General features: G+C 49.2%; 1 protein-coding gene across 3 annotated transcripts in view; it reads left to right on the top strand.

The window, feature by feature from the left end:
* The first annotated feature begins 751 nt into the window (after positions 1-751).
* NADK (NAD kinase) overlaps positions 752-25844 on the top strand; it is a 30912-nt gene continuing 5819 nt past the window's right edge. The window contains exons 1-3 of one of the 3 annotated variants that reach the window (XM_066270676.1): positions 752-960; positions 20612-20827; positions 22600-22683. In XM_066270676.1, the coding sequence (XP_066126773.1) occupies positions 20652-20827; positions 22600-22683 (260 nt within the window). In that variant the 5' untranslated portion in view covers positions 752-960; positions 20612-20651. Of the gene's footprint in view, positions 961-1402; positions 1513-20611; positions 20828-22599; positions 22684-25844 lie in introns of those variants that run through there. The other 2 variants (XM_066270675.1, XM_066270674.1) reach the window with 2 other exon arrangements.

Here is a 25844-nt window from a genome sequence, read left to right on the forward strand (position 1 = left end):
AGAGGTGTTCCTGGCACACTGTTGGAACATGACTCCGGGATGCGTTTGTGGGTGACCCTTAGCTCAGGAAGCCTTGGGAGAATCCGCCCGTGCTCCCAGAGGCAAGAAGAGGCAGCTCCACCAGAAGCTACACTGTGACCTTGGCCCCTTCCTCCTCTCTGGGTACTCCAGTCCTGGAGGGGAGGATAGTTTTGGGAGGTCACCCGCAAGGGCCTCCTTTAGACCTCCGGCCCAGAGGCCCTGAGGTCCTGTTGTGTGTAAGGGCGGACCAGGCTGCTTAGGGTGGGCAAGGCCAGCTCCCTCCAGCCGTACTGACAGCCTAGGGGCGTGGTTCTATCGCAGGTGCTCTCTCTCACTTAGTTTTGTTTTCCCGAAACATGTTCCTTCTAAGCAGAGTCACATCTAGTAGTCATAGAATCCTCAGTGGGTGATGTCACCACTCCTGGGGGCCTGCAGTGAGCTTGCCTGGGCTTCGGTAGAGGGGAGCAGGGTGGGATAGGGGTCAGCATCAGGGTAAGGGAGCGCGGAGGGCGGGCACACATGCTTCTGACGCGGCAGGGTGAGTAAGGAACAGGGATAGTCTTCCCGGGACAGCCACTGTCCCTCTGCTCGCCCCTGGGGCCACCGCCCCTTGCGGCCAAGGGTCAGGCGCGCCCCACCGCGTGTGCGGTGTGGGCGGATACGAATATGCGGGGGGCGGGGCTGGTCTGCTCTACGTCAGCGGGGCGCGGCTATCTAAGAACGACGAGGCGCATGCGCGGGACAGAGTCGCGCGAGCGCACTGGCGGCGCGGTGGCATTGCTGCTCGGCGGGCCGGCGCCGCGGTCAGGGCGGCCATGGGGCTGGGGTCGGCCGCGGCGCCGGGGGCCGGCTAGCCACGACGAGCGGCGGCGGGTTGGCAGAGTGCGCAGACGCAGCCCAGCGAGCAGACGGCCCCGCATGCTACCGCAGCAGCGAACGGTGAGTGCGCGCTGCCCCTCGGCCCGGCCCCGCCGTCTGGGGTCGCGGGGCCGGGGGTGTGTGGACGCCCGGAGGCCCGGGCCGCTGCTCCGGTCCCCGGAATGCAGCGTCTCCCGGTCGTGGGCTGACCCCTCACCCGGCCCCGGAGACGCTGCTGGGCAAGCTGCTCAGGGGTTCGGCAGCGGCCAGTCGGCGTCCATTTGCCAGGGCCTCTGCACTGGGCGCCGGCCGGGCTTGGTCTGGAATAAGCAGTCCCTGTCGCCTGTGGCCCTGGGCCACTCCGTCTGACCTGCAGGCTCTGGCATCCGTGCGGGGTGCGGTTCTCGTCGCTCGCGTTTCTGCTTGGACGACGCCCTTCAGGGTCCCTCCCTGGAGTCCCGCCCCCACCCCCATCCGTGGTCCTTCCTGACCTCTGTCCCGACTTGCTCGCCGAGCCCTTTCCTCGTTATCACCTTTGCTCTCGCCACCAAGGGACGGAGCAAGTGAAACCCAGGGGTTGCGCTTGGGGATGGGCTCTCGGATGGTTCTGTGCTTTCCTCTTTGAACTTACAGGTGGGCTTCTGTTCGTAGCACGAATTGCGCGCGATTCATAGACAGTGACAAGGGTCCCCACCCCAGTCAGCCAGGGAGCATTCTTGGGGAGCACAGGTGGCTGACAAGTAGGAGGAGCTGACCTGCACCCCTGTTAAGTGAAACAGGAAAGAGTCGATGTCAGTGAGTGTAGCGTTTGAGAAAAGGTAGGTGAATTTTTTGTGGGAGTTGGTATCAGGCCTATGTCTTTTTTTTCTTCTTCTTCTTCTTTTTTTTTTTTACAGAGACAGAGAGTCAGAGAGAAGGATAGATAGGGACAGACAGACAGGAAAGGAGAGAGATGAAAAGCATCAGTTCTTCCTTGTGGCACTTTAGTTGTTCATTGATTGCTTTCTCATATGTGCCTTGACCGTGGGGATACAGCAAACCGAGTAACCCCAGCCAGCGACCTTGGGTCCAAGCTGGTGAGCTTTGCTCAAACCAGTTGAGCCTGTACTCAAGCTGGCGACCTTGGGGTCTTGAACCTGGGTCCTCTACATCCCAGTCTGACGCTCTATCCACTGCACCACCGGCTTAGGTCAGGCCTATGTTTTTTTTTTTTTTTTTTTTTTTTTTTTTTTTTTTTACAAGGACAGAGAGAGAGAGTCAGAGAGAGGGGATAGATAGGGACAGACAGACAAGAACAGGAACGGAGAGAGATGAGAAACATTAATTATCAGTTTTTCGTTGCAACACCTTAGTTGTTCATTGATTGCTTTCTCATATGTGCCTTGACCGTGGGCCTTCAGCAGACCGAGTAACCCCTTGCTTGAGCCAGCAACCTTGGGTCCAGGCTGGTGAGCTTTTTGCTCAAACCAGATGAGCCCGCGCTCAAGCTGGCGACCTCAGGGTCTTGAACCTGGGTCCTTCCGCATCCCAGTCCGACACTATCCATTGTGCCACACCTGGTCAGGTCAGGCCTATGTCTTGATTACCTGAAATCACGGCTTCTCTGCAGGCCCTGCTGTTCCAGTGGTTAGTGGGATCTGCAAGGGGAGGGTGCTTGCCGCCCTGTAGGGCCTTCACTTCCATCCCACCTACACCTGTTGACACACTGCGGCTTGGCTCGAGTCCTGCACCGGTGCACTGTCAGCTTGTCTCTGTTGCTGGTAGCTTTCCATTTGCACTGTCGCCCTGACCCCCTTGCTGTCCTCTGAGTTGAATGCATGGGAACAGATAGATATGAGTATTCAACGCAGAGAGGGTGAAGGTAGCCCGGGAGATCTGCAAGGGTGCCGGCTCACTGTGGGGCACAGTGAGCAGGGCAAGGTGGGTGAGGGCCGGCTGCACAGATCCATGTGTCTTTACCTGTACGTGGAGGGGTGCCGCCACCTCTCCACAAAGCCCCCTTCAGGTCTCTGATCCTGGAAGGTGTGGGTTGCAGGTCAGGCTCTTGCTTCACATGGCCATAGAATTTTCCTAGAGTTCTGTGAGTGCCCAGTCTCACCACATTCTTGCAATAATTGCGCTTTATCTATTGTTATTAGGGGCAGACGAGAAGGCGAGGTAAGCGAGACTTTTTTTTCCAACTCGGTGCTAACTAGTGAGGTTGAACGATTTCCCATTTCTATTACCAAATAAACTTTCATTCAATTTCAACAAATATGTATTGATAGCTCTTGCTGGACATCACGATTTAGGTGTATGTGTGTGCCTGTGACTTTCGTAAAATCCTTCATACATTTACTTACTGGCCCTTCAGAGTGTCTCCTCACCCCTTGACCTCTGAATACTTTGTAACTGTGCTTCAGATCCATCTTTCTTTCTTTCTCTCTCTCTCACTCTTTCTCTTTCTTTCTTTCTTTCTCTCTCTCTCTCACTCTTTCTCTCTCTTTCTTAATTTTGTTTTTTCTTTTTCTCTTTCTTTCTTTCTCTCTCTCTCTCACTCTTTCTCTCTCTTTCTTAATTTTGTTTTCTCTCTCTCTCTCTCTCTCTTTCTCTTTCTTTTTTTTTTTTAAGTGAAAGGAAGGGAGATAGTGAGACAGATTCTCGCATGTGCCGGGACCAGGATCCACCCAGCAAACCCTATCTGGGGCTGATGCTCGAATTAACTTAGCTATCCTCAGCTCCCAAGGCTGATGCTTGGACCAGCCAAGACGCTGGTTGTGAAAGGGGAAGAGAGAGAGAAGGGGGGAGAGAGAGGATAAGAGAAGCAAATACTCGTTTCTCATGTGTGCCCTGACTGGGGATTGAACCTGGGACATCCACACGCCAGGCCGTTGCTCTATCCACTGAGCCATGGGGCACTTTTTCTAATTAAACTCCCCCACACAGAAGTTGTTGCCTAAAATTAGGTTCTTACTGTCAGGAACTTCAATGAACTTGGATAGAATTAGAATTTCGTATGTTTAGAACAGTTAACACACCAAACAGACCTTAATTAAATGTGAGTCTTGTTCACCTTTGTCAAAAAATATGCTGTGGAGCCTGACTAGGCGATGGCGCGGTGGATAGAGCATTGGATTGGGATGTGGAGGACCTGGGTTCAAAATGCCAAGGTTGCTAAGCACAAGCTCATCCATCTTGAGCACAGGCTTATCAGAGTGTGGGGTCACTGGCTTGACCGTGGGATCACAGACATGACCCCATGGTCCCTGGCTTGAGCCCAAGGTTGCTGGCTTGAGCAAGGGGTCAATGGCTCTGCTATAGCACACCCCCCTCAAGGCACATATGAGAAAGCAATCAATGAACAACTAAGGTGCCACAACAAAGAACTGATACTTCTCATCTCCCTTCCTGTCTGTCCCTCAATGTCTCTCTCTGTCTCTCTGGCTTAAAAAAAAAAAAAAAAAAAAATTATACTGGAGATAAATTTTAAAAGCTGATTTTCATATTCAGTATAATTATTTCATAAAGTAGTTTACTGCCTGGTCATTAAGTTAGGCTTTGCAAGTAAATGTTATTAGCTTCTAGATAGTTCTAGACAGTTTTTAAGTATATTTGCATTTTGTGGTTGTGATTGGTTTACCCTTTTTCAAAAACTTTTTCCATTGATTTGAGAGAGAGAGAAGGGAGAGAGAGGAGGGAAAGGAGAAAGAGAGAAGCATCAACTTGTTGTTCTACTTAGTTGTGCATTCACTGCTTGCTTCTCATTTGTACCCTGACCAGGAATCAAACCTGTGACCGCAATGCCAGGACTACATACTACTCACTGAGCCACCCAACCAGGGCTGGTTTAGTTTTTTGTTACTGTTTTTTAAGATTTTATTTATTGATTTGAGAGAGAGAGAAAGGCAAGGGGGAGGAGCAGGAAACATTAACTGGTAGTTTGCTTCTTGTACGTGCCCTGACTGGGCAAGCTTGGGACTTTGAACTGGCAACCTCGGGATTCTAGGTCGATGCCTTATCCATTGCGCTACCACAGGTCAGGCCACCCTTTTTTATTAACTGTTTTGAAATACTGATAGGCTTCCAGGAACGTGTAAAAATGGTACAGAGAGGTCTTATGCAGTCCCCTAGCTTCCCTGTGTTGTCTCACATATCATTAGCACAGTAATGTGAACACCAGGAAGTTGGCGTGGGAAAAATGCGTGAACTACACCCTTGATAGATGTCACCAGTTTCACCTGAGCATGACTCTGCAGTGTTACCTGTGTTTACATTTGTGCGACTGCTCGTCACACCGGGGTGCCTCTGATGCCGCCCTTTACAGCCCACGCCAGGCCCCGTTCATACTCCCCAGTAGCCGCTCATCAGTTCCCTCTGCAGTGTGTCATTCCAAGAATGTTGTGCAGTAGGGTCCTTCAGTCTGTGGCCCTCTGACAGTGGCTTTTTCACTCAGTGTGATGCTGTGAGGTCCATCCGAGCAGTCGCAGGTCGCTGTATTGTTGGACGCAGCACCGTGTGTGCAGCCCTTTGCCCACGGGCAGACCCTTGGTAAAGCTGCTGTGCACATTCGTGTGCGGGTTTCCCTGTGTACATAGGCCTCCCCTGGGACAGCTGCCCAGGTACAGCTGCAAGGTTGTATGTTTGGTTTTTATGAGAAACTGTCAGACTGTTTCCCAGATGACTGTACCTCTCTTTGGCAAGGTTGGCTCTTCCCACCCTCTCCAGCTTTTCATGATTTTGGCACTTCTGGTAAGTGTGTGGTGACATCCTTGTGGTGTCAGTTTTCATTTCCTCACAGCCAGGTTGTCCTTTCATGGGCTTACTCACTGTTCAGACATCCTTTTGGTCTGTTCACCTCTCCTGCCCATTTTCTAGTTGGATTGTGTGTATTTTTATTGTTGCGTTTTCAGAGTTCTTTATATATTCTAGATGCCAATTCTTTTTTCTTTTTTTTTCTAGAGACGGAGAGAGAGTCAGAGAGAGGGATAGATAGGGACAGACAGACAGGAATGGAGAGATGAGAAGCATCAATCATTAGTTTCTCATTATGACACCTTAGTTGTTTATTGATTGCTTTCTCATATGTGCCTTGACCGTGGACCTTCAGCAGACTGAGTAACCCCTTGCTCGAGCCAGCGACCTTGGGTCCAAGCTGGTGAGCTTTGCTCAAACCAGATGAGCCTGCGCTCAAGCTGGCGACCTTGGGGTCTCGAACCTGGGTCCTCCGCATCCCAGTCCAACGCTCTATCCACTGCGCCACTGCCTGGTCAGGTAGATACCAATTCTTTGATGGCTCTCCAGTTTGAGAATATTTTCTCCTGGTCTGTAGCTTATTTTTTGTTTTGTTTTTTTTTTAAAGAGTTTTTTTTCCCCCCTTTTTTAATTTTATTTATTCATTTTAGAGAGGAGAGAGAGAGGGGGAGAGAGAGAGAGACAGAGAGAGGAGAGAGAGACAGGGGAGAGGAGCTGGAAGCATCAACTCCCATATGTGCCTTGACCAGGCAAGCCCAGGGTTTCGAACCGGCGACCTCAGCATTTCCAGGTCGATGCTTGATCCACTGCGCCACCACAGGTCAGGCTTGTTTTTTTTTTGTTTTTTTTTGTTTTTTTTTATTTATTCATTTTTTAGAGAAGAGAGAGAGAAGTGGGGGAGGAGCAGGAAGCATCAACTTCCATATGTGCCTTGACCGGGCAAGCCCAGGGTTTTGAACCGGTGACCTCAGCATTCCAAGTCGATACTTTATCCACTGCACCACCACAGGTCAGGCTTGTTTTGTTTTTAATACAATTTTTTTTTTTTTTTTTTGAAGACTGCTTGCTTTATTGAGAGATGGCAACAAAAATGAGATGATGAAAGACCATTAGGAGGCCAGGCAGAGGCAGGGAAGAGGCAGAAACATCTCTCTTCTCAGGTGACAATCACGGACTCTTAAGAGAGTTGACACTGTTGTCCTCAGTGACACTCAGGACAATATGGGACGTACTCCAACTCCATCCCTCTGAGCAAGGGGAAGGAGGAGGGGATAGGGTGGGCTGTGTCCCCACTGACAGGCCCTGGCTGTGAAGATCTCCAGCTCTTCCCTCTAGTCCCGCCCACCTGCATCTGCACATGCTGCAGCCACACCTTCACCTTCCTCAGGCCACTGATGTTGCAGCATTGAAAGGTGGAGGTGACGTGTCTTGTGTTGACAGCCAGTGCCCACCAGCAGAGTACCGGGAAGGGAAGGCCCTGGACTTGCCTAGTGGCCCAGACAAGCCTGGCAGGTGCCTTGGTGGTACTTCACACTGTCTCATTGAAGGGGGTGCACTTGGCAGCCTGGGATGGCTGCGGGCCGACCCCAGCCTCCAGTGATTGCCAGGGACTCCAGTCAGAAGAGGAGCAGGGTGTGGGCAGCACCCTGGGCAGCACTTCCAACGCCCATGAACTGAGTGGTTCCTGGTGCCTGCTGCTAATCTCTGTAGCTTGCTTTAGGGAGTTTTTAGAGAGAGGTAGGGAGAGAGGGACAGGAACAGGAACATAAATCTATTCCTATATGTGCCCTGACCTAGGATCGAACTGGCAACTTCTGTGCTTCAGGACGATGTTCTAACCAACCGAGCTATTCTGTTTCTTAAGCCTTGTTAACAGGGCAAGTTTCTAATTTGAAGAAAGTCCAGTTTATCTGTTTTTTTACCTTTTATGGACTGTGCTTTTTATATCGTGTAAACAGTTCTCTTTAGCCCTAAGTCCCAAGGAAATTTCTCCTGTATTTTCTTACACAAGAGTTTTATAGTTTATGACTTATGCTAAATATAATTCATTTTGATCCATTTTGAGTTGGTTTTGTTTAAGGTGTGACCGAGCAATCTAGCCAGAGCTGAGGTTTGCTTTTTGCCTGTGGACGTCGGATTGCTCCAGGGCCATTTGTGGAAAAGATCTTTCCTCACTAGTTGCTTGTGTGCCTTTGGCAAAAGTCAGCTGAGCGCATTTGTGGTTTTTTTTGTTTGTTTGTTTGTTTGTTTTTGTATTTTTCCGAAGTTGGAAACGGGGAGGCAGTCAGACAAACTCCTGCATGTGCCCAACCGGGATGCACCTGGCATGCCCACAAGAGGGCGTTGCTCTACCATTCCGGGGCGTCACTCTGTTGCAACCAGAGCCATCCTAGTGCTTAAGGCAGAGACCATGGAGCCATCCTCAGCGCCCGGGCCAACTTTGCTCCAATGGAGCCTTGGCTAAGGGAGGGGAAAAGAGAGACAGGGGAAGGGGTGGAGAAGCAGATGGGCGCTTCTCCTGTGTGCCCTGGCCGGGAATCGAACCTGGGACTCCTGCACGCCAGGCCGACACTCTACCACTGAGCCAACCGACCAGGGCCACATTTGTTTTTATTTATTTATTTTTATTTTATTTGTTTTACAGAGACAGAGTCAGAGAGAGGGATAGACAGGGACAGACAGGAACGGAGAGATGAGAAGCATCAATCATTAGTTTTTCGTTGCGCATTGCTACACCTTAGTTGTTCATTGATTGCTTTCTCATATGTGCCGCGACCTTGGGTCAAAGCTTGTGAGTGTTTGCTCAAACCAGATGAGCCTGCGTTCAAGCTGGTGACCTTGGGGTCTCAAACCTGGGTCCTCCGCATCCCAGTCCAATGCTCCATCCACTGCGCCACCGCCTGGTCAGGCGGCTGAGCACATTTGTGTGGGTCTGTCCCTGGACTCTGTTCTGTGCCATGGATCTGGGTTCTGCTTTCCACCAAATATGTAGCATGGTCTTGATTGTTACAGTTAGAGAGCTAGCCTCTCCCTTGTTCTTTTTATAGTGGTGTTAGCTATTCTAGTGCCTTTACCTTCCCTGACAAGGGTCCCCAAACTTATTACACAGAGGGCCAGTTCACTGTCCCTCAGACCAGTGGAGGGCCGCCACATACAGTGCTCCTCTCACTGACCACCAATGAAAGAGGTGGCCCTTCCAGAAGTGCGGTGGGGGGCCGGATAAATGGCCTCAGGGGACTGCATGCGGCCCCGCCGGCCGTAGTTTGGGGATGCCTGTGAAGCTTGTCTATCTCTACAAAACAGTCTTGTCTGAACTTTATAGTATTTGAGTTAAATCACAGATTAATTTGAGGGAAGTGACAATGCTGACTGTGTTGACCCGTCCAGCCCAGAAGCAGGTACATTTCTCCTGGTTGATATCTTTAATTTCTCACCAGTGTTGGATGGTTTTCAGCATCCCAACCCTCCACACGTGTTTTTTTGTTTGTTTGTTTTTTACATTTCTATGTCATTATTATTATTATTATTATTTTGTATTTTTCTGAAGCTGGAAACAGGGAGAGACAGTCAGACAGACTCCCACATGCGCCCGACCGGGATCCACCCGGCACGCCCACCAGGGGTGATGCTCTGCCCACCAGGGGGCGTCACTCTGTTGCAACCAGAGCCACTCTAGCGCCTGGGGCAGAGGCCGAGGAGCCATCCCCAGCGCCCGGGCCATCTTTGCTCCAGTGGAGCCTTGGCTGCGGGAGGGGAAGAGAGAGACAGAGAGGAAGGAGGGGGGGTGGAGAAGCAAATGGGTGCTTCTCCTATGTGCCCTGGCCGGGAATCGAACCCGGGTCCCCCGCACGCCAGGCCGATGCTCTACCGCTGAGCCAACCGGCCAGGGCCTATGTCATTATTTTTAACGTGATGGTAAATGACACTTTCATTTCCGTTTCCATCGGCTTTGCCTCTTGGCTGGCTAGGACTTCGTGTTGTAGTCTTTCCAGCGGAGTGGTAAGAACAGACATATCCGGTCTTGCTCCCAGTGTTGGGAAGACATTTATTTTTTTACTGTTAAGTAGGATGTTAACTGTAGGTTTTGTGTAGATATTCTTTATCAAGTTCAGGATGTTCCTTTTTATTCCTAGCTGCTGAGAATTTTTATCATAAATGGATATTGAGTTTTGTCAAATACATTTTTTTGCACCGATTCATGTAACCAGATGATTTTTTTTTTCTGTTAAGTTGCATTTTGTTGATTGAGCCAGCCTTGCACTCCCCAAAACAAACCCTGTTGACAATTGATTTATTCTCTCTCTCTCTTTTTTATTTTTATTTTATTTTTCTGAAGTGAAAGTAGGAGGCAGAAAGACAAATTGCCGCATGCGCCTGACCGGGATCCACCCGGCATGCTCATCAGGAGGTAATGCTCTGCCCATCTAGAGCGTTGCTTCGTTGCTCAGCAACCAAGCTCTTAGCACCTGAGGCGGAGACCATGGAGCCATCCTCAGTGCCTGGGCAAACTTTGCTCCAGTGGAGCCTTGGCTGCGGGAGTGGAAGAGAAAGGAGAAGGGGAAGGGTAGAGAAGCAGATGGACGCTTCTGTGTGCCCTGGCTGGGAATCGAACCCGGACCTCCATACGCCAGGCCAATGCTGTACCACTGAGCCAACCTGCAAGGACCCAGTTGATTTATTCTCTTTAAACATATATTGTGTTCCAATTAAGGCTACTTTGAATAGCACAAAATGTTACACTAAGACAGTGGTTCTCAAAGTGTGCGCCAGGGTGCATTGGTGCACCCTAGATTTCCAAGTGTGCCCTATGGTATTCCAGAGAAATATGTGCCTGTTGGGGACCAGAAAACCAAGAGGGTTTTTGTAGTTTAGATTTTTGGGGGACAGAGGTATGGGGAATTGGCTGTAAGCTGACAGTCTGCCCAACCCCCCACCTCACTTGCCTGATTAGGTTGCAAAAGACTGTTAAGCTGTGGTGCAGGATTGTTTACACTACCCGCCTTGTTCCTGGAAAAGACTGGAGTCAAGTTTCTTCTATCCTTTGTTTGGTGTAAAGTTAAGATGATATATACGGTGGAATTTTTTTGCATTTGTTAAAATGCTTGGGTTGCCTTGGAAACATGATCAAAGATCTCATTGATTTGTTAATGGCCTCATTTTGCCCTATAAATAAAGCAAGATGCGGTTTTTGGGCTATTTTCTTAATTCTGCACTGTCCCCACTCGGGACCTGGAATTACTAGCTGCACTGGTTCATGGCATGTGCCCAGATATAAAAATAAATATAGTTACTCTAATATACCATTTTATTACAGAAATACCACTCTTTTTGTTAACACATCATTATTATATAGTATTTATTATTAACACATCATTATATTATTTTTAGATAAATACACCCAAATAAAATGGATAGATTTCTCAAAAAGAAGCATGATATTGAAGAATCCTATTCTGGAAGTGAGCAAAAGTTAAGTGTAGGCCCTGGCCTGTTGGCTCAGTGGTAGAGTGTCGGCCTGGCGTGCAGGAGTCCCGGATTCGATTCCCGGCCAGGGTACACAGGAGAAGCGCCCATCTGCTTCTCCATCTCTCCCCCTCTCCTTCCTCTCTCTCTCTTCCCCTCCCGCAGCCAGGGCTCCATTGGAGCAAAGTTGGCCCAGGCACTGAGGATGGTTCCATGGCCTCTGCCTCAGGCGCTAGAATGGCTCTGGTTACATCAGAGCAATGCTCCAGATGGGCAGGGCATCACCCCCTGGTGGGCATGCCAGGTGGATCCCGGTCGGGCGCATGCAGGAGTCTGTCTGACTGCCTCCCCGTTTCCAACTTCAGAAAAATACCAAAAAAAATTCCAAAAAAAAAAAATTTAAATGTAAATAAAATAGGACTTGAAGGCTGATGGGCAGGATTTAATTTATAGCATTTTCCATCACTTATCACTGAACAATACGCTTGGATTAGAAACCCATTCCTGGAAGCTTCAAGTGATTTTGGTTTAACATTAACAGAAGAAGAAGAACTGGCAGCTGTATCCACCAATTGTAGATTGATGAATAAACATAAGGAATTGTCTCTTGAAGTCTTTTGGATTTCTATAAAAGAAGAATATGTGGCAATATCTAAAAAGCTTAGAACATTTTCCTACAATTTTCAACATCCTATTTATGTGAATTAGGATTTTCTACCCTCAACACAATTAAAAGTAAAAAGAGAAATTCTTCAATGTATTGATGAGGAAATGAGAGTTTGCCTTTCAAATATATGCCCAAACATTGAAGAAATCACTAGGACACATCAGGCTCATGTTTCTCATAAACAGAAGCATGAAAAAACAACACATTTGCTCCAGGACCTGCCGAATTTACTAAATTGTACTAAGTATGTATCTATATATATATAAAAAGATAACTTTTGTCATTTTTTTATTTTTTAATCCCTCCTTTTTACTAATTCTAAGAAGCGTAACTCAAAAAATGTAACATAAAAATTTTTTTTTAGTGTCAGAATAAATTTAATTTTGTTGTATTTATTTCATTTAATTACCATAAAAGCACGTTTGGACTTTATATATTTTTTCTTTAATATTTGACTTAGTTATTATAACATTTTTCTCAGAAATTTGTATATAGTGCGCCTACAATTATTTGTAGGATTTTAAATGCGCCCCGACTTCAAGAAGTTTGAGAATCACTTTACTAAGACTAGGCAGAATATACTTATTTCTTTTTTTTTTTTTTTTTTTTTTTTTTGTATTTTTCTGAAGCTGGAAACGGGGAGAGACAGTCAGACAGACTCCCGCATGCGCCCGACCGGGATCCACCAGGGGCGACGCTTTGCCCACCAGGGGCGACGCTTTGCCCACCAGGGGGCGATGCTCTGCCACGACCAGAGCCACTCTTGCGCCTGGGGCAGAGGCCAAGGAGCCATCCCCAGCGCCCGGGCCATCTTTGCTCCAATGGAGCCTTGGCTGCGGGAGGGGAAGAGAGAGACAGAGAGGAAGGAGGGGGAGGGGTGGAGAAGCAAATGGGCGCTTCTCCTGTGTGCCCTGGCTGGGAATCGAACCCGGGTCCCCCGCACACCAGGCTGACGCTCTACCGCTGAGCCAACCGGCCAGGGCTATACTTATTTCTTGAACCTGGGCTTTAGTCTCCTAGACACTACCCTCACGGCCCCTAGAGAGGGTGAGTCAGATGATGAGATCCAGGCACCACAGGCCCTGGCGGTGTAGGCTGGGGGCCCAGCAGGATGGGGGCTGTTTCTGCTGGATGTATTTCTGTTCTTCTGTGTCCTGGTCCGGGACAGGGTTGCCTGTTTCTAGGCCCTGGTCTGCTGTTCTTACTTGTGCGGAAGGAGAAGTGCATAGAGAACAAACAGCAACAGGGGCTCTGGAGTGTCCGCCTGCAGGGTGGGAAGTAAACATCTGTCCTAGTGTTTGCCGTCTCTGTCACAGCTGTTTATATGGTTGGTTGGCTTTTCCCTCATGGGCTCTCTTTCCTCAGAAACACTTTGTGCCAGTATTTGTGGTTGTTTTCTTGTTGGAGCTTGCCCCCTCACAACTTGGCTGACAGGGACCCTTTCAGTGTCTTGTGGGCCGTTGCCTAGCGCCGGACTGCTGGAACTCAGGCTGCCAAGTCCAAGATGCCAGCATCACTCCCTGGGCAAGGCCTTACCCTTCCTGATACGCAGATCAGAGGAGACTTGTGTGCTGTTTCACTTGTGCTGTTGTGTGAGCAGGGTGGGGCCTCCTCAAGGCCTCTTGGTGACAGCTCATAACTCATTTTTAAGTCTGTCTCCTGTTTGTTGTAAGTCCACGTGGGACAGCTCGCTCCCAGCTGGGTGCTGGACTGCATGACTTGGCTAATGAGCTCCAGAGCAGTCAGGGCTGACACCCATAAGTGGCTGCTGTTTGTCTGGGACAGTCTTTGTTATAAGTAAGTAAATGGGTCTATCTATGGTACGTCAAGCCAGAACCGGCCTTCTTGTATCTCTTACCAGTTTTTCCCAGTGCCTTTCAGACACTGGCCATTCCTTCAGCCCCTCACTGGCCGGTGGTCTGTCCCCAACCCCCCCAGCTTCTTTCCAGACCCTTTCTTTTGGCTCCAAACGGAAGCATGCGCCAGGTCAGTCCTTGGGTCTCTGCACCCCCACCCCAGTTGCCCGTCTGGTACCTGGTTGTGAGAGCTCACCCCATGCAAACCAAGCAGATTTCTATGTCTAGACCAGCCAGTGCCTTGAGTTCCAGCCTTGAGCATGAGGCTGCCTGTGTGCCATCTCCCCTTGGCCAGGAACACTCAGGGGCACAGTGAGGACCTTCCAGGCACTGAAAGCCCCAAACAAAACAATTTCTTTTCTTTTTTTTTAAAGATTTTTAAAAATTATTTATTTATTTATTTATTCATTTTTAGAGAGGAGAGAGATACAGAGAGGGAGAGAGAGGAGAGAGAGAAGGAGGGAGGAGCTGGAAGCATCAACTCCCATATGTGCCTTGACCAGGCAAGCCCAGGGTTTCGAACCGGCGACCTCAGCATTTCCAGGTCGACACTTTATCCACTGTGCCACCACAGGTCAGGCTAACAAAACAATTTCTGTAGCTTCAGTTCTAGGACAGGTAAGGAGACAGACCCCACTCGGGTTAGCCTAAGGGCGTGCAGCTCCAAGTGTTGTGAAGAGAAGGGACTGAGAGGGAGAGGTGGGAGTGTTTTGTTTAAGATTTTATTTATTGGTTTTTAGAGAGAGGAGAGAGATAGAGAAGGGGGGGAAGAGTGGGAGCATCAAGTCATAGTTGCTTCTCAGAGTGCCTTGACTGAACAAGCCCAGGGTTTTGAACCGGCAATCTCAGCATTCCAGGTCAATGCTTTAGCCACTGCGCCACCACAGGCCAGGCTACTTGTTTGTTTTGATTGGGGGGAGGGTGTGAGGAGCATCAACTCGTAGTTGCTTCACTTTTAGCTGTTCATTGACAGCTTCTCATATGTGTCTTGATGGGGTTGGGGGGAGGTCACCCCAAGCCAGTGACCTTGGGATCATGTCAGTGATCCTGTACTCCATTCGGCAGCCTTGGGGTTTTGAACTGGGAAATCTCGTTGTTCCAGGTTGACACTTGATCCACGGGTTGACACTGTGCCACCACTGGTCAGACAACTGGTAGAAGATTTTAATTGTAATGAAGTTCGGTTTCTTCCATAGTCTGTGCTTTTCATGCCCTACTATTTTATTTTATTTTATTTATTTTTTTTTTTTTACAGAGGCAGAGATAGACAGGGACAGACAGACAGGAATGGAGAGAGATGAGAAGCATCAATCATCAGTTTGTCATTGCGCGTTGCGACTTCTTAGTTGTTCATTGATTGCTTTCTCACATGTGCCTTGACCGTGGGCCTTCAGCAGACCGAGCAACCCCCTGCTGGAGCCAGCGACCTTGGGTCCAAGCTGGTGAGCTCTTTGCTCAAGCCAGATGAGCCTGCGCTCAAGCTGGCGACCTCGGGGTCTCGAACCTGGGTCCTTCCGCATCCCAGTCCGAAGCTCTATCCACTGCGCCACCACCTGGTCAGGCTCATGCCCTACTATTTTAAAAACCTTTGCCAGACCCAAGGCCACTCCATCCCTTTCCTCTAAAAGTTTTGTAATTTGCCTGACCAGGCGGTGGCACAGTGGATAGAGCGTCAAACTGGGATGCAGAGGACCCAGATTTGAGACCCTGAGATCACCGGCTTGAGCGCAGGCTCATCTGGTTTTAGCAAAGCTCACCAGCTTGGACCCAAGATCTCTGGCTAGAGCAAGGGGTTACTCGGTCTGCTGTAGCCCCACGGTCTAGGCACATATGAGAAAACAATCAATGAACAATTAAGGTCTCGCAACGAAAAACTGATGATTGATGCTTCTCATCTCTCTTTGTTCCTGTCTGTCGCTATCTATCCCTCTATCTGACTCTCGCTGTCTCTGTAAAAAAAAAAAGTTTTGTAATTTTTTTTTAAACAAACTTTTTTTTTAAAGACTTTATTTATTCATTTTAGACGAGAGAGAGAGAGAGAGAGAGAGAGAAAAGGGAGGAGCAGGAAGCATCAACTCCCATATGTGCCTTGACCAGGCAAGCCCAGGGTTTTGAACTGGCGACCTCAGCATTCCAGGTCGACGCTTTATCCACTGCGCCACCACAGGTCAGGCTGTAATTTTTTTTTTATATAAATAAATTTTTATTTTAATGGGGTGACATCAATAAATCAGGGTACATATATTCAAAGAAAACATTTCCAGGTTATCTTGTCATTTAGTTCTGTTGCATACCCATCACCCAAAGAGAGATCATCCTCCGTCACCCTCTATCCAGTTTTCTTTGTACCCCTCCCCCTCTCCCTCCTTCCCACCCCCCACCCCCCGTAACCACCACACTCCTGTCCATGTCTCTTAGTCTCGCTTTTATGTCCCACCAATGTATGGAATCCTGCAGTGTTTGTTTTTTTCTGATTCGCTTATTTCACTCCGCATAATGTTATCAAGATTCCACCATTCTGCTGTAAGTGATCCGATGTCATCATTTCTTCTAGCTGAATAGTATACCATGGTGTATATGTGCCCCATCTTATTTATCCAGTCTTTATTTTTTATTTATTTATTTATTTGTATTTTTCTGAAGCTGGAAACGGGGAGACAGACAGACTGACTCCCGCATGTGCCCGACCGGGATCCACCCAGCACGCCCACCAGGGGCGAAGCTCTGCCCACCAGAGGGCGATGCTCTGCCCCTCCGGGGCGTCGCTCTGCCACGAACAGAGCCACTCTTGCGCCTGGGGCAGAGGCCAAGGAGCCATCCCCAGCACCCGGGCCATCTTTGCTCCAATGGAGCCTTGGCTGCGGGAGGTGAAGAGAGAGACAGAGAGGAAGGGGGGGTGGAGAAGCAAATGGGCGCTTCTCCTATGTGCCCTGGCCGGGAATCGAACCCGGGTCCCCCGCACACCAGGCCGACGCTCTACCGCTGAGCCAACCAGCCAGGGCCCAGTCTTTTTTTTTTTTAAAGTGATTAAAAGCCTTTAAGCAAACTCTTGGCCAATACAGCAAGAATCCATAAAAGAGTAGTGTCCTAAACATGTTCACCAAGTCCAAGTTGGCCCCATCACCATGCCAAATCCCTGAAAAATGCAACCCAACCACAGTTCAGTCTGTTAGGAGCTGTCCCAGGGAGCAGGAGTCCAGGAAAAGTCCACACAGAAAAAGTCCGCATGGCACTGGAATTGTTGTCACCATTCTATACTTTGCAGCTCATGTTCAAGTCCCAATGACCGCTGCTTCTAGCTGGTAATGATTCAGGTAGACTGGAAAAGCCATTTGCAGTATGCGTGGATATGGAGCTTCTGTTCTCCTCTGCCTGGAGAGATGAGACCAGGTTGCTTTTCCCTGGAGCTCTGCGACTGTGGCTTGGTAAAGAGAACTTTGGGATACACTAAGCAGTCTCAATGTGGCTTCTTCAAGTGTTCCTTGGTTGAAGAGAAGTTTTGTAATTTTTGAGTCCACATTCACCTGGGGTGCGAGGAGAGCTTAGCCTCCTCCTTTCAGAAGTGGCTGTCAGGTTGTCCAGCTGTCCGAGAAAGGGTGGTCCTTCCCCTGTTGAAAATCCATTGGCTGCCCCTGCGCAGGCGTGCCTTCTGTCCCCTGGGCCTGTGTGTCTGTCTCAGCATCAGTGCCACACTGTCTGCTCACTGCAGCTTCACAACACATGGTGACAATTGTGGTGGAATCCTTCAGCCTTGTTTTCTCCATCTCTGCTAGAATCAGCTTATCGTTACAGAAAAGTCTGCTGAGGTGTTGTTTGTTGGATTTGGGGAGAACTGAGATGTTGACCGTGTCTTGTCCTTCGATCCATGAACACCAACCAACTGGTGTCTTTCCCTTTCCTTGTTTTCTCTCTTTTCTGTCAGCAACATTTTGTCATTTTGAGTACTGATTATACACTCTTTTTTATTGAGGGGTAACTGACATGTAAGATTATATCGGTTTCAGGAGTACCACACTTTTAGATCATTTGTGAGTGGTGCCCAATGAGCTTCACCTCACTTAGTCATAGATTTTTTTTTTCTTTTGGGTGAGAATTTTTAAAACCTACTCTGAGCAGCTTTCAAATATGTGACAGTTGTTATTAACAACAGTCATCCAAGCTGCATGCTGACTGGCACAGCCCAGGACTTATGACCTTGTAACTGGAGGCAGTTCTCACGCTTTCAGCTGCATCTCTGCATGCCTTGTATTTTAATGCTGCTGGCACTGGTGCTTTTAAATTTCAGCTTCTTGTTCATCGCTGGTAACAAATATCGCTGATTTTTGTATTGATTTGTCTCCTGCAGCCTTGCTAATAAAGTCACCTGTTGGATGTAGTCAGGTTTCTGTAGATCCCTTCTGATTCTCTGCACACAAGATCATGTCATCTGCCCCTGCACTTACCTGTTCCTCTCGTGGTCTCCTGTTTCATTTTCTCGCCTCATTGCCTCAGACAGCCTCCAGCTGTAGTGGTTGTATCAGACATGCTTTTATAAGTTCTGGTTTTCATTGACTTTTTCATCCATTTGGATAAAGATCCATGTTTCTCCAGCTGAGGAGGATAGTGACCCATGAGGGCAGTGTTGATCTCTGGGGGCTTTAAGGGCCCCTTGGGTGGACTGTGATGTGCAGGCGGTGGGGGGGTGCATTCAGGGACCCAGTCACTTTTGACCTCATCACGGAGGCCCAGGTTTTTTTGGAGTCCTACACTTCCCCCCACTCTCCTTCCTCTCCCAACACCCTGCATCACTCTCCCAGGGCCACGTCCCTGGGGGCTAGGAGGTTTGTCTGTGCAAGAAGAACACATGTGCTGTGACTGTCCTTCTTGTGTTCCTTTGTACGGAGGGAGTTGTGTGGGAGATTACCCTGCCGAGTTCTACCTGGGGGGCCTCATGGGGTCTTCCTTAGTGAGGGTCCTGTCCTTCTCTGCACCCCTTTGGCTTCCTGAGAAGGACACTATCAGGGTCACTGCCCTAGGCCATGGCACTGTGGGAGATTGTTGTTGTTCCCCCCCCCTCTCGCTTTCTCTGTATTAGTTGGAAATTTTCTTAGAAAATTACTTTCTGATCCAAGAATCCCTCAATCAAAACTGGTTTACTTATTAGTTTTTCTCCAAATTCTGCCCTTTTTTCATTTTCCCGTGTATTGATTTCTGCCTCTATTTTTATCATCCCTATTCCCTTCTTAGGCTTATTTTATTCTCTTCTTCCTTTAGTGAGTAAATCTTAGCTCGTTACTCTTTTTTTTTTTTTCCGACAGAGTCAGAGAGAGGGACAGACAAGAAGGGAGAGAGATGAGAAACATTAATTCCTCGTTGTGGCACCTTAGTTGTTCATTGATTGCTTTCTCATATGTGCCTTGACTGGGGGGCTACAGCAGAACGAGTGATCCCTTGCTCAAGCCGGTGACCTTGGGCTTCAAGCCAGCGACCATGGGGCCATGTCTATGATCCCATGCTCAAGCCAGTGACCCAGTGTTCAAGCTAGTGACCCAGTGCTCAAGCTAGTAAGCCTACCCTGAAGCTGGATGAGCCCACGTTCAAGCTGGCAACCTTGGGGTTTCGAACCTGGGTACTCCATGTCCCAGTCCAACACTCCATCCACTATGCCACCGCATGGTCAAGCTCATTACTCTTCTTAAGAATTTCAGCATAGACCTGGCTGAGTAACTCAGTTGATATAGCATTGTCCCAATACACCAAAGTTGTAGGTTCAATCTCTGGTCAGGGCACATGTAAGAACAAAACAGTAAATGCATAAATAGGTGGAACAGCAAATTAATGTTTCTCTTTCTCTTTTTCCTCTCTTTCTACAATCAGTAAATTAAAAAAAAAAAAGTCCCTGGCTGGGCAGTTCAGTGAATAGAGCGTCATCCTAGTACACCAAGGTTATGGGTTTGGTCCTGATCAGGGCATGTACAAGAAACAAAATGGAAGGAACAGCTAAGTGAAGTAGCAAGTTGATGCTCTTCTCTGTCTTCCTGTCTGTCTCCCTTTCTCTCCTTCTTTCTCCCTCTTTCTTTCTCCCTTGCTCTCTTTGTCCCCTGCCCCTGCTTTATTTCTCTCTCCTTGTTCCTTTCCTTTTGTCTCTCTCTCGTTCTTTCTTTCAAATCAATGGGAAACTTAAAAAAAAAAAATTTCAGCAGGGCCAACTGGGCGGCACAGTCTTTGGTTTCCTGTTGATACTGTTTCTTTCTTTTTCTGTAACTCTGGTGTTCATGTCCACGTTGAGCTCCAAGTGGGTTAAAAGAGAGTCCCAACATTCCCAGGGTTGGAGGATTGTTTTTGTTTCTGCTTTTGTTGCTGGTTTTATTGTGTTGCACTTGGAAGATAAGTTTCGCCTTCACTCATTTTCAGAAGTTGAAGCTGTCTTTGAGGCTTAAGTAGGTCAGTTTGTGTGACTATTTTATTGGCACTGGACAAAAAGTGCAGGCTATGTTTGCAGGGCGTGGAGTCCATTGTGTACCTGCTGGTCGCTCTCATTAGTCACATTTACTCAGCTTTTCTGGACGAGAGGCATCCGAGTCTCCATGAACTGTCTTCCCCGCCTGGTCCATGTGAGAAATGCCACCCCTCTAGCATGGTGGGTTTTATCATTTGACTTTTAGCTCCTGTAGGTTCATTAAAAACCACAGATTCTTTTTTTTATTTTTAATTTATTGATTTTAGAGAGAGAAGAAGGGAAAGAGTGAGCGTGAGACAGAAACATTTCTCTATTTCTGTATGTGCCTGACTGGGGATAGAACTGGCACCCTCTGTGCTTCGGGATGATGCTCTAACCACCTGAGCTATCCGGCCCAGGCTATAAAAACCACAAATAGATTCTTGAGTTCATAAATATCTTTGGGTGGAAACAGGCTGTTTTCAAAGTCCTTTGGTAAGCGGACTTCAGCCATTCCCTTGACGGAGCAGATGCATTTGTGAATATAGACATGATTCTGTGTGCGTTCACTTACTTGCTTTATTTTGTTAAATTAAGGGATCAGCGTTCTTGTGACCGAAGTCCTCGTTTATCACTGATGGAGATGGAGCCAGAGAAGGTCAACGTGAGGAAGGGGCTAAGTGCAGACCCGTCCTACCGCTGCACTGCGTGCCATGGGGATGAGGATGTGGTGCCGGGCCACCCCATTCGGGGTCGAGCCAAGTCCCGCAGCCTGTCTGCCTCTCCCGGCCTGGCCAGCACCAAAGAGTTCAGGTATGGAGGCCCCCATGGCCCGCCACTTGCTTGGCCGCTAGGTTCCGTGCTGGGCTCACAAAGACTGTGACGAGGTCCCTGTCAGGGCTGTGTTGGTGCCTGTGGACTGGACTGTGCAGGTCCCTGCAGGAGGTTGTGGGTGGGTGGGCACGTCTTCCCAGCCACATACGCATGGTGCTGCTCCGGCTCTGTCCTCAGTGGTGCCCACTCACTGTGGATGTGGAGGCGTGTGGCCACAGCTCAGCACCTGGCTGGCGGAGGGCCAAGGGCAGCCTCAGGGTTGGGCAAGTGTCTCCTCCTCCGTCGCCTAGGCTGGCGGTGCTGCTCTTGCACAAGACCTTGAGTAACAGTGCTAAGAGCCAGCGTGCGACCTGCCAGGCAGAGCTCGGTGATGGTGTCTGCGGACGCTGCTCTGGTTCCCGGAAGGGTAAATGCCCAGGGCTCCAGTGGAGGCTGCCACAGCGAGCCTTGCTTCTGAGTAAGGGTCCCATCTGAAATGCAAGGGGAGTCCCAGGTAAAGCATGCAGTGTGTCAGATGATGAGGAGGAGCCCTCGGCCCTCCATTGTGTGCATCGAGGATTTCTGGGTAGAGGCTCTAGCCTGTGTGTGCGGGAGGCCAGCTGCAGCTTCTCCCAACGGTTGTTCTCCCGAGTTTCGTTGACCCTCCCAATCCAGGCCACACGGTGCAGTGGTGGCTCCTGGCAGCAGGAATGGGTTTGGTTCTGTGGGTTTGCCTAACACACCCTTTTTGTTACAGAGGACAGGAGACCTGGCATGCGGTGCCTGGTCAAAGGTGCCTCTGCTTGTGGGTGTTAGCAGGGGTGGAGAGAGAATATGTACAGTCATAGCCAAATACTGATTTAGACAAATCCACTGCAAACCCGTCTTCAAGATCTTTTTGTCCCAAAAGCCCAGGTGTGGCTCCATGCATGTCCTGGAGGACAGTGGGGGTCATCCTTTACCAGATACCAGGGCCCTTCGGGGCTTGCTGCATAAGGAGGATGCAAAGTCTGTTTTGTCTTCGTGGAACCCTGAGGTGGGCACTTAGAGACAAAAGCTGTCTGCAGCTCTGTCTGGCTGTCCTTGTGGCAGGTTTTTTTGGTGCATAGAAGGACCTTGAGGCCATTAGAGGTTGGTGTTGTGTGTGTGTGTGGGGGGGTGAACGCCTCCCTCCACCCTGCCACGTGGAGTGTCCTTACTTCCTGGGCCCCTAGCTCGGGCTGGTGCTAGACCTCCAAGGACAGGAGTGGGAGAGCAGCTGAGCGGCGTCTCAGGACGCACTGTCCACAGTGCCCTTTGTTTAGTGATCTGACTGTGGCTGAGTCACTTTAGTTACTGGGAAGTTGGGCCACTCAGCTAGCATCTTCTTTATTGACAATACAACTCAGTGAGTGTCTTCATTAGAATTTAATCTAGGGATGGTTCTAAGATCCTGATTGCCACATGTGGACCGGAGCACTGGTCCTGAGTCAGACACCATGAAATTCAGATTTCAGGCCTGTCCCTAACACTGTGTTTTTCTGTTTTGGGGTGGGCCTTCATCTAAGGATTGTTCTAGGTGTGCCTGAGTGTCTCTAATTGCTGTTGCTACCAGGACAGCGTGTGGCACTCAAATCAGCTCTGCAGACTAGGGCAGAATCTTGCAGGACCACACTGAACAAATGACAGCATTGTTTGGATGAAAACATTCGTGAGAGTCTAATGTAGTCTGTACTGTGTCTTCACATGTGCATCTTGGCTGACTGATGACTTATCCTTGTACTCTCTCACAGGAGGACCCGCTCTCTGCACGGGCCGTGCCCCGTGACCACTTTTGGACCAAAGGCCTGCGTGCTGCAGAACCCCCAGACCATCATGTGAGTGTGTGGGAGGCTCCCTGCCCTGAGAGTGTGCCTTGTGGGATCACTGTTCTGTGGAAGGGGCTCGGAGTGAGAAGTCCCTTGAGTGTAGGTCTTCCGGTGCCTTTGAGAACGTGGGCGTGGGGACAGGGTGTGCCCAGGCATTTTTTTTTCCTCCCAGTAAAAATTTCAGGAGGAAAAACGAGATATTTTATTCTCACACATTCAGTGGGTCAAATAAAATGTAAAACCAGCTTTTTTAAAAATATGAGTTTACTTGTTTGAGACAGACTTGGCCTCATAGGTGCTGCTTGTACGCCATCTGCATGTGGCAGCAGCCTGAGGGAGTGCACCTGGGGCGGGCATGCACCTGGGGTGGCTCATGGTGCCCCAGGAGACACTGTTAGGGCGATGTCACTGAACTTGAATTGACTCACCATCCGCCCAGCTTCTCCCTGTGGTTTGGTGACCCCGGAGGGAGGGAGCTGTATTAGCATGGGTGGCCTGGCTATGTTGGTGTCTTATGGCATAACTAACATGACTTTTCTGATGTTGGTGCTTTACATTAAAAAAAAAATCAGCCTGACCAGGTGGTGGCGCAATGGATAGAGCGTCGGACTAGGATGCAGAAGGACCCAGGTTCGAGACCCCAAGGTCGCCAGCTTGAGCGCAGGCTCATCTGGTTTGAGCAAAAAGCTCACCAGCTTGGACCCAAGGTCGCTGGCTCCAGCAAGGGGTTACTCGGTCTGCTGAAGGCCCACGGTCAAGGCACATATGAGAAAGCAATCAATGAACAACTAAGAAGTCGCAACGCGCAATGAAAAACTAATGATTGATGCTTCTCATCTCTCTCCGTTCCTGTCTGTCTGTCCCTGTCTATCTCTGCCTCTGTAAAAAAACAACAACAACAACAAAAAAACAACCAGAATTCTGACCCTGGCTGATTAGCTCAGTCATTAAGAGCGTCCTGAAATAGCAAGGTTGCAGGTTTGATCTTTATCAGGGCACGTACAAGAAGCAACCAATGGATGCATAACTCAGTGCAACAACAAATGAACGCTTCTCTCTTTCTCTGTCTCTCCCTTCTTCTGTCTCTCTACAGTCAATCAATAAATGTTTTTAAAAATCAGAATTTATTTCAAGACCTCGGGGCAGGGGTGCCAGCTCTCCTAATGCCACTAACTCACCAGTGGGTCTTTGTGCCCCCACCTGTCCCCACCCCCTCAGCATGGGGTGTGGTGACTGCCTGTGCTGCCACCTCCAGGCCACCTATGGAACTGCTGTGCAAAGTGTGAAGGGTAGTGCTGCATCATCCCAGGGAGGGGACTGCCCTGCTCCCTGCAGAAGCTGAGGGCTGGTCAGCACAGAGCAGCTCTGATGGTAGTGCCTCTGCCTATCTAGGTGCTGTCTGGTTACTGGGTTCTGATCCCGCCTTTGCTGCCGCCCCTCCCACTGTTTTGTCCATTGTGGACTCCTCATGTTCCCTCTGGCGCTCCCACAGTCCAAAGTAGACACATGGGTAACCTGGCCCACCCTGGTGTCTCCAAACCCAAAGCCCCCTGGCCGCTGCTGCTCCTAGCCCTGCCTGGTGGTTAGCTCCCGCCTTGCCTCTTCCCACACCTTTCTGCTTTTGGCTCCAGACTGACGCCGCTGTAGCCTTTCACCAGCTGCCTGAGGGTCCTTTCTACATTTTCTGGTCTAGGCAGAGCTATCTTTCCTATCACTCACATTCTGGTTTAAATCCTGGTTTAAGTGCCATCCAGCCTTAATTAGCCATCGCTCATTCCCAGCCAAGCCCTCAAGCACCATCCATGTGTTCTAGCCTCATGAACCTCAGTTGGAGGCTCAGGTGGCATCTGAGCTGCACCCTGAGGTCAAGGGAGGTTGTTTCGGGAGGAGTGCCCTGGCCAGAGGCTGTGGGCTACCCAGCCCAGGCTCCAGAGCCGCTGGAATAGATCAAGATGCCTGGGGCACCTGACAGGCTCGTCCTGTCCACCAACGGCAGCCAAGCTCAGCTGGCCAGCTTACCTGGGCATCTCAGGTCCAGCCTCTACTGTTAAAAGTGATCTTGAGGACTGCTTAAGTAGGTGATTAGGCAAGAGAACCCTGTAAACAAAGATTAGGTGTGATTTTGGTTTAAGTTTTCACTTCAGGAAGCCCTCCTGACTCAGTCATCCCATGCAGCCTTCAGCGTGTCACTCCAGGTTATGCTGTGCTTTCAGTTTGGGGATCAGAAGTTAGGATCATAATGCAAATGCACAGTTGGGAGAGTTGGGGCACCCAGGTGTGCTATATGCCTGTCATTCAAGCAGTTTTAGGTTCACAACAAATTTGAGGGGAAGGTACTGAGATTTCACATCTGCCCCTACTCACGCACAGCCTGTCCCCCACTGTGGACATTCCCACAGAGGGTGCATGTGTCACAACTGAGAACCTGCATTGACATGGCATCCTCACATTAGGGTGATTTGGTGCTGTGCATTCTGTGGTTTGCACAGATGTGAAATGACAAGTGTTCACCAGGACAATCACAGAGGAGTTTCACTGCCCCCAAATCCTGACTGATTTTTTTTTTTTTTTTTTTTTTTTTTTTTTTTTTACAGATAGAGTCAGAGAGAAGGATAGACAGGGACAGACAGACAGGAATGGAGAGAGATGAAAAGCATCAATCATCAGTTTTTCCTTGTGACACCTTAGTTTTTCATTGATTGCTTTCTCATATGTGCCTTGACCATGGGCCTTCAACAGACTGAGGAACCCCTTGCTCGAGCCAGCGACCTTGGGTCTAAGCTGGTGAACTTTGCTCAAACCAGATGAACCTGCGCTCAAGCTGGTGACCTAGGGGTCTCGAACCTTGGTCCTCTGCATCCCAGTCCGATGCTCTATCCACTGTGCCACCGCCTGGTCAGGCGCTACTGACTTTTAAGCTAGGTGGTTTTTAATTGTAAAAGTTTAGAGTCAACTGTGGGGGAGTTAAGGGTGTTATATTCAGTGGGACACTTGAATCCATGTAAATACAATAAATTAAAATTAATAAAAATTAAAAAAAGTATTAGGAAAATTTTTTAAAAAGTGTCAACTGAGTTATTCACGCAGTGGTATAGACGTGGACTTCACCCATGTACAAGTCAGCAGGAAGCCTGGGTCCTGAGGGTCTACAGTGGTCTTTGGGTACAGTG

Source organism: Saccopteryx bilineata, chromosome 3 (genome assembly GCF_036850765.1).
Source record: "Saccopteryx bilineata isolate mSacBil1 chromosome 3, mSacBil1_pri_phased_curated, whole genome shotgun sequence".
NCBI classification, from domain to species: domain Eukaryota; kingdom Metazoa; phylum Chordata; class Mammalia; order Chiroptera; family Emballonuridae; genus Saccopteryx; species Saccopteryx bilineata.